We start from the raw sequence: 17,223 nt of genomic DNA on the forward strand, positions 1-17,223 counted from the left end.
GTCTGTCTCAGAGACAAAACAACAAAGAAGCAATTTCTCTCTGATGTCATTTCTCTATGGTTTTTTCAAAGTAAGCTACTGTGTGGGGCGAGCAGGTGGGGGTATGAAATCCAAATAGAAAATAACAAAACAAAAACAAAACACAATGCATCAACCTAAGCACCTGATAGAGTTTTATCCCTTTATATTTTCTACTTCAGATACTGATCTTTTAAAGTATTACTAATATTAAATATGTATATCTATATGTATCTATATAGAGAGAAAGATAGATAGATAATGATATACATAATATGTGTGTGTTATTTACACACACACACACATACACACATAAACACACATGGCTTTGAGTTTTGAAAATTTCTTCTGCATTTTTTCTAAGCCCTGGACTATTTCTCAGTGGTATATCACAGGGGTGTATCATATATTTGTTTTTGTTCTGGATTTATTATCTGAAGATGTTTGTGTAGTAAAGATAGAAATGGTATATGTTTGGCTATAGAGCACTTATTTATTTATTTATTCATTCATTCATTTATTTATTATATAGTAAGTAAGTTATTATTATATAGTAAGTAAGTTAGTTCATTCACTATTGTTTTTAATCAAGAGTATTCTTAAAATGAAATGTTAGGAAGAATTTCTAGCCAACTCCTTTTAGGATATGAGCTTTCAAGAACTCATCATTTGTCACTCAGAATCACTGTATTTGCAGATTCTACTTGAATTCCCATACACATGGCCCCAGGTTGACTTAAGGGGAAGTAAAAAAGAACCAACATAAGCAGGGAGGCTATTCTGCCTGTTGTGTCCTTTGTGTTTGATGCATGGCTCATGTATCATCTATTAGAATCCAGGAATCACTTTCAGGCAAATAACATTGTATGGTGACCAAAATGAAATCCCTGAATCTTTGCATAATGATAATGGGTGTTTTTAGACATTGAATTTCTATTTTTTTCTTTTCATTTTTGGCATGCCAGGTTGGTCCAGGACTATCATGTCTGTGTCTCCTAAGTATTTTGATCACACTAGGGAACACACCTTCTGATCTTTATGTGAAGTTTGAACTCTGATACTCACAATTGGTAGCAAGTGCTTTATACTGAGCCTTTCCCCTAACCTCTTAGCTACTGATCTTTGATTTGCAATGTCTCCATGGCCTGTGGTTTTGTTAGTCTATTTTATGACTAACACCAAATTTTCAGATGTGACCAGTAATTGTATCAAAAGGAACCACAATGTTCAGTGTGAACTGCCACATTTATACAGGATCCATGTCAATGGAAGACAGGTTACTGTTCTACAAACAATGCTCCTAATCAAGGAAACTAAGATCCAGGTGACAATATGGACAAGATAGGAGCTCAGAGTGTGTGACTTGTTTGCCAGAACTAACTAAGCAACATGAAATCAGGGGACAGTATCATTTACAACAGTGTCCAAGCTTTTGCCTCTAGACCTAGCCACTTTTGAAAGAACAATGAGAAGAAGCAAACATACTGAGCATAACATAAAAGACCATTAAATATCTCATTCAATAAGCTCACTTAGCATTCTTTCTATGGTTGGCTAAAATCTCTCTGAAAGACTTTTTAAATCTGAATTTCCACTTAAAATTCATAAATATAAGAACAGTTTCATATGTACAAAAACAATGCTTAAAAGAATCTGGGCTTAGAGTTAATGCATAAAATAAATTTGTTGCCTGACTTTTTGGAATTTAATGAGATTGATGTTACTACGCTAAGACACTGTCTCCAGGGGCTGTAGAAATCCTTCAAAAAGGCAGCTTCACTTTAATTGGATCAGCAGCTCTTCTCTTATTGTTCATGAGCATGAGCACACATAGTCAGATTTCAGCAAACAAAATAGATGTGTACCAAGAGAGAAAAATGAACATTTACTTAAAGCTCCACGTATATCCTTTTGATCCAGCAATTAATGTAGATATGGAGAGTACTTGGTTGTCTGAGCGCAGCAATGAATTGCTTCCCGGAACTTAGCAAGTGCTAGAATCCTATACTTTGCTGAAGAGCTATGCTTTAAACAATGCATTGGAGAACATTCACAAAATGTATAATTCTGTCATCAGGACAACATGGTCTGAGCAATAAAAAACTGACAAAGTAATAAATAATCATTTAGTTTAAGCACGTTCAGAAATAGCACAGCATGAATTGTGACTTGCCTGGTGTAAAATGTCATTTTTCATGCTTCTTGTGAAAACTGATGTTAGAGAAAAAAAAAAAAATCAGAAAGCCCATGTCTGACTCCCCAGAACAGAAGAACATCAAGGATTCGTTCTAGAGTTGTTTCTTAAACCTAGAAGGATTATTGCCAGAAATAATACCCAGAACCCCATGAAATAAAGTAAACAGCTCTCTAAGCTATATTATTTTAATTTAGTTTTGTATCTTCCCATATATTTTTTATTCATTTTAATGTGTGTGTGTGTGTGTGTGTGTGTGTGTGTGTGTGTGTGTACTAGCACCTGCCAAAAAGTCCAGAAGAAGGTGTCAGATACCCTAGAGCTTGCGTTGCAAGCAGTTGTAAGCTCCAGAAGAGCAGCAAGCACTTTTCGTTGAAGAGCTCGTTCTTGAACTCTTCATCTTGTATTTTGATCTCAGCTAAACAAAAGAATTGTACCACACATCCTTAACCCAGGGATGTGGACCAAAAGGAAAACTGGAAACTATAGCTAGTTGGATATTTTCCTGTCACACAGCTACATGAGAGGAGAAAGTGGAATATTCGGCTATGGTTTTTTTCTTTATATCATAGAGAGATGACCTTTTATTAGATAGAATGGTCTTCTGAGCAGCCAGCCTAAGTGGTATATAACCTTCTGTGAGGTTCTGTGCATAGGAGGACATACATAATCATTTGAATGGGGCTTCTAAACTTTTCTATTGCCTTAAACTTTTTACTACACATTAGATTGCATATATACCAGGGCATGAGGCTTGACGCAAAGGAACAGACAAACGGCTCCCCTCAGAGAAGCACTATTTGTGACAAAGGACTGTATCTGGTATTCCAGAAGGTGGCAGAGATCACAGAGGACCATGGGCACATGATGGTGCATTGCTAGCCTCCGCATTACTGTTATTTTGTGAACTGTAAGTTGCTTCTCTGGGAGTAACACACAGTGGAAAGATTGTCCTACTCTTTCAAACATCTGCAGAACTGTTAAAGATCTACCTTCTTCACTCCAACTGAAACAACCAGGTAACATCTACAACTCATCATTTTAAAGGATAATTTGTTTTAGGGGCTCATTTATAATCTAATTTTCAATTTATATTTTATGTTTCTCATAATTGTCATGAGAAATATAAATGCAACCTGTAAATGGTCAACCCTATTTTTCTGTGGTTCTCGGAGGTAGCAAGTGCCAATTTGTTATGCTACCGCAGACACTAAGTCTAGTCCTAAGAGGCTTTGACCATAATGGACAAGAGTCTCAAGAATAAAGTATTGTATCTTCTTTCATTCTTCCAAACACAGCATTAGAATTCATTTCTAACCAATTGTGTAACATGCCAATGTTTTCTGTTGGGGGTATGCTTTTTGTCTGCTACTGCTTTAAGTTGCAAGTTCATTGAGGAAAAACTATCGTTGGTGTTTAATCTAGCTTAACTATCTCCCAGCTACTTTTCATCCACTTGGTGTCAATTCAGTGAGAATGACTGAAACCAGGATGTCCAAGATGCATTGGTTGCAATATCCCCCCCACCATGTTTGTCAAACTCAGATTGCTTTCATAATTCAGTTGATCCATCATATCTATAAGCTATCCTGAACTAATCAGAATCCCAAAGCAATCAGCACCAAGGACTGGTTAATGGAATGATGCTAATTTCCAACTTGTGCTGTACTCTCTAAAAGCTATGATTTCATGTAACATCTTTTTTTATTAGCACTTTCTGACTAACATAGGCTTCACTATCAGTTATCATTCTTCATAAATATTAGTTAGATATGATAATTTAGGAATTATTTATTTATCATCATTAAATAAGTAAGGGTATAAAATGAATAATAATAATCTACTTATTTATAGTATTAGGTAAGTAAGAATTGAAGTAATATATACGAAGACACATTGTATTCTTTAAAAGTAACGAGTGACCATGCTGTGCTTCAAAGAAGCTCAGGCAGTTTGCTTGCAGTGTTTATAAAGAGTGGAATTTTAGCAGGCGGGTACAACAAATAATTCTGAAATAAGGGCATATTTACTGATTTGACATTTTTCAGTGTGAACAGAATAGGCAAAAATCCTCTCTTTTCCCTTTGCTGCATTTGTGTTGCCTCATCTATGAATTATAGGTACTAGAAAAAGATCAACACTCCAGAAAATGTTCTTCTAGTTCTCCTGTGTATGATCCCATGATCATACTGGCAATACTTGAAAATGATTCTCTTAGCATCAGGTTTGAAATCAACTTTGTGTGTAATATATTTGCCTTACAAGCCAAAATAAACTTTTATTTCTAAGAGCTAGGAGACAATGTCTGGGGGTGTTAGAAATAAACACATTTATCTTTCTATTGTGTTGATCCTTGTAGTTAAGCTTGTAGTCTGGGAAATTCTAAGTGCTGCTGGAATACATTCTCAGCTAGGGTTCCTTTTAAGATAGTTGTATCTCTAGCTCTCAAGAATCTACTGAGCATGTTATGTGATTAAGTGATTGGTAAGTTTGGCAGTTGTGGCAAGAGAAAACCACATAAGACAATGTCAGATCAATGTCCAGAGTCACAACAATGACAGGTTCCAGTCACTATTGGGGAAATAAATAATATTCAGAACTATTTATCATCTAAGAAACAGTATATCACCCAACAGAAGCCTCTTTCCTATTTTACTATGATATTTAACTACAGTTCGTCGTGGTGATATAAGTGAAAAGGGCAAGCGGTGAAGTGTTTAATATCTACCTGTGAAGTAGAACAACCAGGAGAGTGTGTGAGTAAATAAAGGTAAACTGATGTGTTTGTAGGATGGGGAAGGGTGACATTTGTCATTTACTGGGTGATACACAAGGCATGACTAAGCTTGCTTCATGTATACCTAACACAAGTAATAATAAGGACATGTTCTTCTTCTTGTGTATAGGCTTACACCAAAGAAAATAGGCCCAGAAGAGGATGAAACATACATTAAACAATTTATATGTATAGGTATAATTTACTAAAGTAAAAATGAAGATCCTGGCAAGGATTTGTTTCTTGTGTTCATAAATAGTTCTTAGCTTTTGCCTTTTTCTTACCCAGTTCATATTTCCTTTTTGCTCATCATTCTTTTGCCATATGAATCTATATTTTTCTTCTCTCTATTCCTTCACATTTACTCTATTTTACAATAATATTATATTTCAACCTATCAATCTTTTCCCTAGTCATACTAATATAGATATAAATCAAAGGTTATCCATAGAGTCTAACTTGAGCATAGGAATGAAGAAAACAGGAAATATAATCATAATTGTATAATTATGATTCCATAATGCAAATTTAGGAGCTAATTAGAAAGTTTCAAGCTTAAGTGCCATTTTGATGTTAGCATCTGAATAAATACACCTCCCCATGATTTCCTAAAGGCTCACAAGATCACCAATATCTCTGACATTCTAGGCTCCTGATCACTCTATAGATAGTGTCTTAAGAGAACTTTAATTGTGTTTTATATAGAGAAGTTGAGTTTTAAAGATTCATCCAGGACATACTCAAAGATTTAACTAGTAACTGAGAATGTCTGTCCATACTGGGGTAAGATGGTGAACCTTAAATCTACATCTAGCAAAATCAAAACACAGGTGTACTCAATGCTATTTCCCACCTTTGAGAAAAAGTCTATTAATGGATGACAGGGAAAATCATGCTTGATGGTACTTTAAATGATGTGTGTTTGTTTGTTTGTTTGTGTGTGTGTGTTATAGTCTATCTTTTTAATATCTCAGAATTATTAATATAGGCCAGCGGAAATCTCAGCAATATAATAGAAAACAATGCTAAATTAATTCTTGTAAAAAAATTATACTGTCAAATGTACCAATTATGCACAGTTTGTCTCCAAAAAATATTGATAAAATTAAGATTAGCAAATTATGTGAGAGAATTCCAGCTATGCCTGCTACCTGTCTGTTGGTAAACGGTAGACCTTGATAGTATCCTCATAACTAGCAGCACAATAAGAGCCAAACATAATACCCAGAACAAAGAGAGAGAAGCCCTTATCTAATGACTCAAGAATACAATGGGATTTGTCATCCACACAACCTTGAAAGGAAGGCATGTGTAATTCTAGAAAGAATTTAATGGTATTTTTAAGTCAATATTTTTGAAGGGAAATTTTGCTTAGCCAAGACTTAATATACTAAGGAATTGCTTCTCCCATAAAAAGGCAAAGGTGGTTGCCGGGCAGTGGTGGCACATGCCTTTAATCCCAGCACTTGGGAGGCAGAGGTAGGCGAATCTCTGTGAGTTCGAGGCCAGCCTGGGTTACCAAGTGAGTTCCAGGAAATGCGCAATGCTACACAGGGAAACCTGTCTCGAAAAACAAACAAACAAACAAACAAACAAACAAACAAAAAGGCAAAGGTGGGACATTTGTAACACATTAGTGATCAACTCTCTATATAATATATATATATATACGTATATATATATATATACGTATATATATATATTATATATATATGTGTATGTGTGTGTGTGTAGAATACATAAGAAAAGAACATATATATATATATATATATATATATATATATACATATACTTATGTCTATGTCTTTGAAGATGTTACTTTAATATATTTCCCAGTATTAGTAATTGTTAATAAATAATGGACTACTAAAGTCTTGAATACTAAGATACATAACCAGTAGAACTCTGCTCTAGGACTAAAATACTGTAAAACATATTAAATTTAATTAACTAACTGGCTACATATATAGGGGAAGTATATATTGCAATGCTAGGAATCAAGCCAGGGACTTTACACACTGGCTACCAATTTGCTACTGAGCTGTATCCCAGTGCCTCCTTGAGTTTTGATAATTGAAAATAATGTTGTTGGTTAGAAATACTACATTGTAATAGAAAGGCATGAAAATGAGAATGATAAAGAGAATAATAGGAAGAAGCTAAAGTCCTCATTTCAAATAATTGGAATTTATAATACTGACATTCAATATACTGAGTTGAATTTGGGACTGTTAGTTTTATGCCAAATGCCTCCAGATGTAACACAAATTGAATGTGGGCCATATGGGAAAGTACAGAAGGAATTGGAAACAGTGAAAAAGACACAAATATCTTTGACAATATATCATAAATGTCTCCAGTTGTCAAACATGAGATGACTTAAAATTCAGTTCTTAAGGGTCATGTTTACAGTGAGTATTTAATTAAATGAGAAGATGTTTAGGTTCATGGTAAGCAAAAATAAACGTAAAGTAACAGATACCAAAGTGTGAGCCAGGGCTGAAAAATAGAGATACAATGTAATAGAGAATCCAGCCTCAAAGGGATTGATCCTGGCTCTGCCTTCTGTAGACCCAGAGTTCCTCCCTCATCAATCTGCAGGCTCACTAGACAGATACTTCACTCATTCTGAATTTTCAGTTAGCAGACTGCAGATCCTAAGGCTTATCAACCTCTGTGTGTATCAGTGAACTCCTTATTATGATCCTGTCATCTTTCTGCACATATATGCTCATACATACATACATAAATACATAAACCCTATTGTATTTCTTTCTCAGGAGAGCCTTGAGCCACAATTTGAAATTCAAGTCCTTCCAGAAATTTCTATTTAGCTCTCAATACATGCATATTATTGTGGCTGTTACTGTGCTTAGGGGATACAACTTGAGGCATGAAACTTTCAAGATTCACTCTGGAATAATAAGCACTGTAAATTGAAAGATATGATGAAACTAATAAAGGTGTCTTTAATACAAGTCAATCAGCCCAGTTAATTCACTGCTTTTATGGTCTGTAGATTCCTTAAAAGCCCTGTTTGTGCATTACTCCTTGATCTTTACCTCCAAATACAGATATCTGAGCTGCCGATTCATTTGAAATTATTTCAGGGCTAACCTGTGCTCCAACAACATAGTGTTGTCAGCTGAAATTGCTACCCTGGAGCTTGATATGACATCAAGTATTTTCTCCTGTGGCATAGACTCATTGAAATTGTCTACTCACCTGCAGAGCAGGACAGGATGTTATACAGCACAATGCCATTATCATTAATCTATTCAGGCTAGAGATGGAGCCCCGAATACAGACTACAATTATACCTAAGCAGTTACACAGATCTCTCTTTCCAGTTGTGATTTTAGTTCTGTTGATGTTACCTAATTCTAATCTTCACAAAAAGCCATCTATACAATGAATGTCAAAAGAACAGGAGCTTACACGTGCAAGTTGTACCATTTTCATCCAGAAGTTGATTATCAGCACAAGCACACACTCGGCCTGCTGGGATAGCCAGGCAGAGTGTACCACAGCCCCCATTGTTTATGCGACACATATTATCACCTGCAGACAAAAAAAAAAAAAAAAAAAGGAAATTATCACAGAACTTTGGTTTTAACAAAGCTGAAGGGTATACAACTTACCAAATATGGTTTACTTTTAAGGCTGTGTAACACAAACTACCTTTTAACTCTCTGACCTTGTTTGTCTACCACCCAACTGCAAGAATAATGGGCACACACTACCAAATTCAGCTTTCAAGAATACTTTCTTTCAGTGAGATATATGTGAGAATATTGTGTGTGCAGTAAAGTTATATATAGCTCACCTTTGTTGATATAGTCGACATTCCTCCTTAATAGAAACTGTTTTCAGAAACCTTTGAAAATATATATTGCTTTGATAGGCAAGAGGACTATGTTAGCTGGTTGGAGAAGGACTTTGTGCCAAGTAACCATTTTCTAGGTACCAGGAGCAAGGAGGAAGGTAGCCTTTTGTCTGTCATCAACAGTTCTCCAGATTCATAGTTCTCAACAGTACATAGCAGTGTGGCATGGTGTTTGGAAAGCAGAGCATGTCTCCGAGAATGTAGATGTAGACTACGACTGAACAAGCAAGCATTTGGGACAGTAACCTGTTCTCTAGTGGAGTGAGTATTCTGGCATGTCATTGTGCTGAGGACCCCAAGAAAGGTGGGATACTGGGGAAATTCATAGCACAGAAGTGCCGAAGTTCTGGACTAGAGACTTAGGGAACAGAGACACTGATGGAAGACAGGAGAGGACATTTATAAAGAAATTAGTAAATATATGTGAGGAGCCCATGTTGAATCATAGATGACACCAATGACATATTTGAAGAGCTTAGAGATAACATTTTTATAGACACATAGCTAAAACAATGCAAGTTTAGATAATCACAGATTTGGCATTTATTCTTGCAAGATGGACAGGCAATTGAGAAAATATGTTAATTCAGGTGTCATGGCTTTTACCTCTAAATGTGACTCTCTGGGGGTTGAGATAAGAGGGTTGCTGTGAGTTCCAGGCCAGTCTGGGTAACAGAACGAGTCCAAGGAGAGCAGAGGCTAAAGAGTAGCAGTCGAGAAAGAAAGACAGAAACAGACACAGGGAGAGAGGTGTAAGGGGGAAGAAAGGAGCAAAAAGAGAAGGGGAGAGCTTGCTTAGCTTTACATCTATCTTTACAGAGAGAACCATAAAACTCCAGAGGCACTTTGACAATGCAATTATCAGGTCACTTTATAGCATGCTAATTTTCAGTGTTATTAATAAATAAAATATTGTATTTTTTAAGATGTAAAACACTAAACTGAGAAGCCATTATTTATTTGGGACATAAATAATAAACAGCTATGAGTAAATTGATAGTTACTACATGGATGCCAATACTGCAAAATGAAACCATGGATTGGTTTATCTATCACACTGTAGGCCAGAGGGATTGGAGCATTACAGGGGAGATAATTCCTGCACAATGGTTATTAATACTATAAATTCCTACATATTATTTTGTACATCTCAGATCAGAAGAAATAATCTAGAGTGTATCATCAATTCTTTTCATTTTCTGAACAGTACATTTAATTCATTATAAGTATAACAATCTAAAAATATGCTTCAAAACCAAGGTAGCAAATAATACAAGGAATGATCTCAATTTCTAAATTCAGAGAGTAATGAAAATTACCTCATTTTTTTCCTACTAGGGAATGTAGATATATTTATGTAGCTCATAGATGCCAACATATGTATTCCATGATTATGGGATAAATATGTAAAACTTTGGAGGACAGTCAGGTACCCTTTCTGTGTTCACAATATGTACAGCATTAAATTGCATATTCAACTTTTAGTAGTATCCAGATTTTGGAAAATTAGAATTATTTCACAATATTTGGGGGCATATATAACTGAAACTGTAAGAAATAAGAAACTGTCGACTATAATGCATCAGGTTACATAATATTTTAAGATATATGCTAAATATGTAAGTAAATGGCATGACATTTATCATACTAAATAAAAATTTCCATATTCTGAAATAAATTAGCATTATTTAAAGTTTAAAATATATTCCCTTATTTGAATGCAACATTCTGAAAAGGAAGAATTAGTATTTGTACTGCCATAACAGAAATCTCTAAACTAAATTAACATGAATAATTCCACATATCTTATTTGAAAGGCCCAGAAATTTTTTATATTTTAATGACTCCATACATTTTTTTTCAATTTCATTTTAAGAATATATTCTCATCAGAGTTCATGTGATACTGTTTCTTTGAAGTTATATCTTTTGAATGTATTTCATAAAATTATCTGCAGAATGTTACTATTTTTCAAATACAGTATCATTAATCACATATAAATTTCATGGATTAGGTCAGTAACATATTAATAGTTACAGCACACAAAATCTATACTGCATTCTTCTCATAGCTGGTTACCTCATATTTACATTCAATTTAATCTAATTATAGTTAAATAATGATTTGTTTGATTTTATAACAGCTGCAGAAAGGATCACTCAATATTTAAGTGTGCAAATGAGGTTTTTTATATCTAACAATGAGAAATAATCAATCATTATTAAAATTATTTTGTCTAATAATCTTTATCATTAAAAAATTAAGAATTTTGTATTTTAATCCAAGATTTTATTTAATTTATTTTTATAAGTTAAAGTAAAATCCAATCAACAAAGAAAAGAAAAAATAACTTACCAAACACTACTATAACATGTACTTCTAAACTAACTTACTTTGGAAGCAAATATATTTATGTATTCAAATATGAAATATAAATACATTAATAAAAATTTTAACTGTCTTCCCACTCATAGTTCCTCGAGAATTAGAAGTACCATGAATTACATGTGTCACAGAGAGTTTTTGATCAATGATTGAATGAATGGAACTTTGAGTTAGCAATGTGAATTACAGGGCAACTGTTTTCAGCAGAGTAAATACAAGTGTGATCACAAGGAATGATGTGGGTACATGTGTGAGCATGGGGACAGATGCAGGTACAGATGTGAGTGTAGGGATGATAGAGGTAAAGGTGTGAATTCAAAGACAGTTACAGATGCAGGTGTGGTAGAGAGATAGATATAAACACAAGTATGAGTGCATGAGATGCAGATATAGGTATGAGGTATGGATAGATGCTGCAGTTGCAGGTATGAGTTAAAAATATATGATAAACATATCTTTTATGTCTGAGTGCATAGATAGGTATAGAATCAAGTGTCAGACATGGATATATGTAGATAGATGTTAGTTCAGAGACACCTGTAGACACAGGTTTGAAAGCATACATAGATGCAGATTCAGGAGTAAGTGAATGGAATGATGATGATAAAGATGTGAATACATAGATGGAGGATGTGAATATACAGACAGATACAAAACAATTTTATCATGATGAAAAGCCTCCTCATCCTCATTTTAATTTACTGACACAGCTGTGCTCAGTGAACATACTGTCTATTTAGGAAAGAAAACTTAAAGGTATATTACAGCCTCCATCACACAATAATTAAGACACATACAAAACACAAAAACATTTGACAGCCCTGTATTAATACCTGAATGTCATAAACCTCAGTAATTTAGTCCCCGACAAATGTTTATTTCCAGCAGGTGGTAGAATATGTTTCCAGTACAAAATAATCTGTCTGCTTTATTTTTCTCTGGGTTGGATTTTTTTCAAAATAATAGAAAACATAAATCTTGCCTTTTATAATATTTCAGGGCTGTTCATTTTTCAGTATTCTATCATATAGAATTTTCAAGTACCTGTACCACATATGGAAAAAGTCTGATATTTGGATTTTGTTTATATATGTAGCGGGGTGTTATTCTAGTTTATAAGTTGGAAGATATCCTGGACATTGTTTTTATTCCAAACATCAGATAAGAACCAACTGCCTGAGGCCCTGGTGTCAGACTTATCTTGAATTCAATATTTGAATTTCAAAGAAGATGAATGAACAGTTAGTCTGTAGAAAGGATAAAATGATCCATACCTTTCATTTTCTTTAAGAATTTTATTTTTATTATATTATGCTTATATTTAGTTTCATTTGGAATTACTTTGTAGTACTGTATGTATATGTGATAATATTAAGGTAAAAAATAAAATAGAAGAATCTAGACAATATTTCTGAATAATTTCTGTGATAATTATCTCAAAAATGGGAAATATGGGGAAAGATAAATGTGAATCTGGTCCTGTTACAAACCTCAGACTTATTAAATCCACACTTACACACAACAAAAACACTGATATGTCTGGAATACTGGAGATAGGACTTCAGGTCTCTGGATGCTGAAATCTACATAGCGAGTCAAGTACAGCTTTATATTAAAACAATGTGAATGAGAAATTTACCGTTGATATAACTACAATGAAAACAGGTGTTCCATCTAAACTTTGTGATATACATCTTAATCTAGCACTTTCCAGGTATAGGTAGAAAGATTAAGTGTTCAAACTCAACCTCATCTACAGAATGAGTTTAAGGCCAAGATGAGTTACAAGAGATCCTATCTCAAAATAAACAAACACAACAACAATAATTAAACCAACAAAATCACAACAACCATTTTTTTAGGCAAGAAATAAAAGACATGTTCTAGCCCAGTGTAATGATTCATGTTTTTAATCACAGGCTTAGGCTGGAGGATCTCAAGTTCAGGGATATCAGCCCAGCTATATACTGAAAAAAAAAAAAAAAAAAAGACCCAGAGACTAAAGTATTGGTTGCACAAGCACAAAATCTGAGTTTGAATTCGCAGTAAACACATAAAAAGCCAGTCTTGGTGGCCTGTTATCACAGCACAAAGGGAAAGGCACAGGGACACATGGATCTTGGGGGTTTCCCTAGTTACCAACCTAGGATTGGAACTGGAGGGCAACACAACATAATTACAAAGTCTCAGTAAGAGACTCTACCTCAAAAAATAAGAAAAGAACAGTGAGGGGATACACCCAGACATCCACCTCTAGTTTCCACATGCTAAGGAATCAGTGAGCACACCTGCACATATCCATATCACACACACATACATACATACACAAACACACACTAATTGCTGCCATATTTCATTTATTTGTATTTACATAATATGTATACAAACTACATTAAAAATATAGTTCACATATACAGACATGTATCAAAATCTAGCCTCTATTCCTAGATTGCTACAGAGAGGGAGGAAAGAAAAGAAAGCAAGAAAGCCAGAGACAGATGGTGACACACATGGATGAGAGCTTTGTAACATTTTATTTTTCACTGTAAGAGCAAATGATAGTACCTATTCTTAAGAGATTTGGTTGTCTACTCAGCTCCTGTATTGTACCCTTTAGATAAAGGCTAACATGGAGCTGAAGAGATTGATCAGCACTGAAGACTATAGGCTGCTCTTTCAAAAGAGCCAGGTTTAATTTCTAGCACCCCCAAGACAGTTTCCAAACACCTGTAACTCCAGTCCCAGGAGATCTAACACCCTCTTCTGGTCTGCTCCAGCACCAGGTATGAACATAGTGTACAGACATCTGTGCAGGCAAAATGTGCATACACATAAAATAAAATAATTTTTTAAATCTTAGTGGAAAGGATACGAAATATTATGTTCACTACGTATTTTAAACATTTAATATTTTATTTTCAAAAGTTGAAAAGAAAAAGGGCCATTGGAAGAAAATTATACCACCATAGAACGAGTTGCCTATATATAAAAAAAATCTTAATTTCTTTTACTTTGCAATTATCTTGTCTTAATCAATACAATTAAAGATGGAAAACAACATATATCTTCCTGTAGGTTATCTGAAGTCAATGAGTATTGACTTGAGTCCAACAGGTACTAACTAGGAATTCTTTCTATACTGAACTATGTTTCAAAGATTAGTATAATTGTGGACAATCATTAGATTTAGGATGATTAGGTAGAAAACTGAAACTAATTGATTGGTCCACCTAAGTTAATGAAAATAATCTGTCAATTGGATGGAACACAGTTTCTAAGTGAAACAGAACACAATCATTTCTAAATGAGCAATCATGACAAGTTTAGTAATTATGATCTTTTGAATTACACTGGTAAAAAAAACTTTTAAAAAAACAATTCTTTATCCAATGCTAGTACTTATTAATTATAAACTAGTAGTATTTTCCAAAGAGTAGATATACTTCTCTGTTTGAATCACACAGTTTGTTGAACATCACTTTGATAAATTTTTACTTTGAATGTTTAGGCTTCATTTACAGAAAGGAAATTTTAAAATGATTATTTTTTTCCTGGAGGGGATATGGGAAATAGTTGTGAATTGTCTCACATGTACTAAGACTTGTGAGATTTATTTTTAATGTAACAAATAATTATTTGATCCTCACAGAAATTTGGTGAAGGATGTATTTGTGTTCTACATTCAATATTTCATGATTACAAAGTCTGAAAAGGATCAAAGGCCAGTGTTTAAGCCCAAGTCCACTTTATAGTGATGAGACATTTTTCCAACACATTTTTAATTTAGTAACCAACTTTCTAAAACAACCAGAAGATTAAAGTCTTTGAAAACTGTAAAACTGACTTCTGGCTAAAGGAGCTGAGAAGCGACACTTGGAGTAGGAGCTTCTAGAGAGAAGGAAGGGGCTTGTGGAAGAGGTCCTGCCTAGCAAGAACCGAGGCCAGTGTCCAGTCCTGCCTAGGGAAAGAGAAAAGGAGGAAGGAGGAGAAGGAAGTGAAGAGGTGGGGAGGGAGAAAGGAGCATCTCTAGTATAACACAGGCAAATGAAAAGTGTGCCACCAAAGTTGTGAGGTGGGTATGAATGTGAGGAGAGAATGGCCTTCTCCAGCAGCTTTTTCTATTATTCATTTCTTGTCCAAATAATATCAATTTTGTTCTTTTTAAATGTAATTTCATTAAAAATTAGCCATTATTTCTTAGCATTCTTTGCACTTGATTTGTCTGTGGATAGAGAACTTTTAATGAAAGAGGAAAGCTGAGGCTCAGGGATGAGATGGTCCATTTAAGAAAGCTACCTTAATGCAAACTCCTTCCCACACCTTGTTGCTACCGAAATCCCTACTGACAAGATAGTATCAGAAAATTAAGGGTGCCATTTATTCATTCGAAATTTATTGGTATGCAGGCTCATTAAATATTTATAAGGATATCTACATTATAAAGGAATAGTAACTATTTAAAATCATAAAACATCTACCACATCATTTACTAAGTTGTTTTCAGTGCTTAATATCTAAGTTCTGAGTCATGGTGATTGTGGTAACATAATGAATATTAATAACTCATGAGGATAAAATGTAACAATGCTATCTGATTTTAATGAGATGTGGCGGTTGGGGTAGGTTGTTCCACTTTATTGTTACACATTCGTTAACTACCTCTGGAGCCTAACGAGACAATGCAAAGCAGACTTGTCAATAAAGTCTGCATGTGCAATTCATCTTTTTTTTTTCCAATTATTCAAGTCCTCCTTTCAGTGTAAGAAAGTTTTTCTTACTGCTTACCAAACTACTTTTTGATTAATTATATATATATATATATATATATATATATATATATATATATGAACAGTCTTCACAAAACATGATGTGAATAAAGAAATGTTAGGGAAAAACCTCAATTTCTCTTGAAATTTCACTCAGGCCACTTAAGGCCAAGAAATATATCTTGATGGTAACAAGCACAGGATTTGAATGACTACAGTGACCTGGCGATGTTTATTACAAAAGCCACCAACATTGTCAGAATCGAACTTCAAGTTACGATAGTGAAATATTATTACATGGGAACTATTTAAAAATTGTTTAAGGATTTCAATACCTCGTTGCTTTCGTGGGTCATAAATCTGGAGCCCAAACAGGGGTGCTCTTTCGTGCCTCAGCAATGTCACCTCACTGGTCATCAAATTGAGCTGAAAAATGGAGCCATTCATGTAATCTGTCCAGAACACATAATTCCCATAATGCGACAATCCAAAAGGATGGTTCAACTCTTTCCCACTGTAAACAACCTGTAAAATATGAAAAAATATAAGGATACTATAAAAGTCAAGACTATATTTATAACAAAGCTATTTAAGTAAATAATATTCACATAACTATACCAGAGAACAATCTACAGTCTTCACTCATAGAGAGATTTTACAATGTGAGTTTATTTTTCTAGCTCTTGGCACATGCATTTGAAGGAGATAGTCAATACTTCATTTGTTCAAATTTCTCTCATAAATACCACTGCTGATATGATCAAGAATGCAAACATTAAAATGGCTTTCCTCACCTTTATTTCTGTCTTCTGTGTGATATTTATCATTCCCTTGGATGGAAGTTAATCTGAAAAATTACTGTGTGGATACATACATACAAACACACACACAAACTCACAGTCATGCACACACACACACCCTTGTTGTTCATTTCATCCAATAATCAACTGAAGTGAAATGTTTAAATGGCTGTGGGAATGGGAAGGACTTTCTAGGTCAGTTGAGCCAATGAAAATTAAAGAAATCTAGGAAATTATAAGAAAGGGAAAAATTTTAATTCCAAATAGATGTGATTTATTAATGAGCTTCAACTTTGACTATGTTGTATTATTATTTAATTCCCTTCTGAATGTTGAACCCGAGGAATCAGGAGAACAGTCAAGTCATCTTGCACATGGAGATGATAGATAGGAAATGT

At 34.2% G+C, this 17,223-nt stretch overlaps 1 protein-coding gene across 7 annotated transcripts in view; it reads right to left on the bottom strand.

Annotated features, from left to right (window-relative positions):
• Lrp1b (LDL receptor related protein 1B) overlaps positions 1–17,223 on the bottom strand; it is a 1,919,409-nt gene that overhangs the window by 791,712 nt on the left and 1,110,474 nt on the right. For all 7 annotated transcript variants that reach the window (XM_036183000.1, XM_036183003.1, XM_036182999.1 and 4 more), the window contains exons 14-15: positions 16,361–16,550; positions 8,427–8,549 (exon numbers count right to left, since the gene is read on the bottom strand). In XM_036183000.1, coding sequence (XP_036038893.1) covers positions 8,427–8,549; positions 16,361–16,550 — 313 coding nt within the window. The remainder of the gene's footprint in view (positions 1–8,426; positions 8,550–16,360; positions 16,551–17,223) is intronic.

The sequence above is a fragment of the Onychomys torridus genome, chromosome 4, assembly GCF_903995425.1.
Source record: "Onychomys torridus chromosome 4, mOncTor1.1, whole genome shotgun sequence".
Classification (NCBI taxonomy): domain Eukaryota; kingdom Metazoa; phylum Chordata; class Mammalia; order Rodentia; family Cricetidae; genus Onychomys; species Onychomys torridus.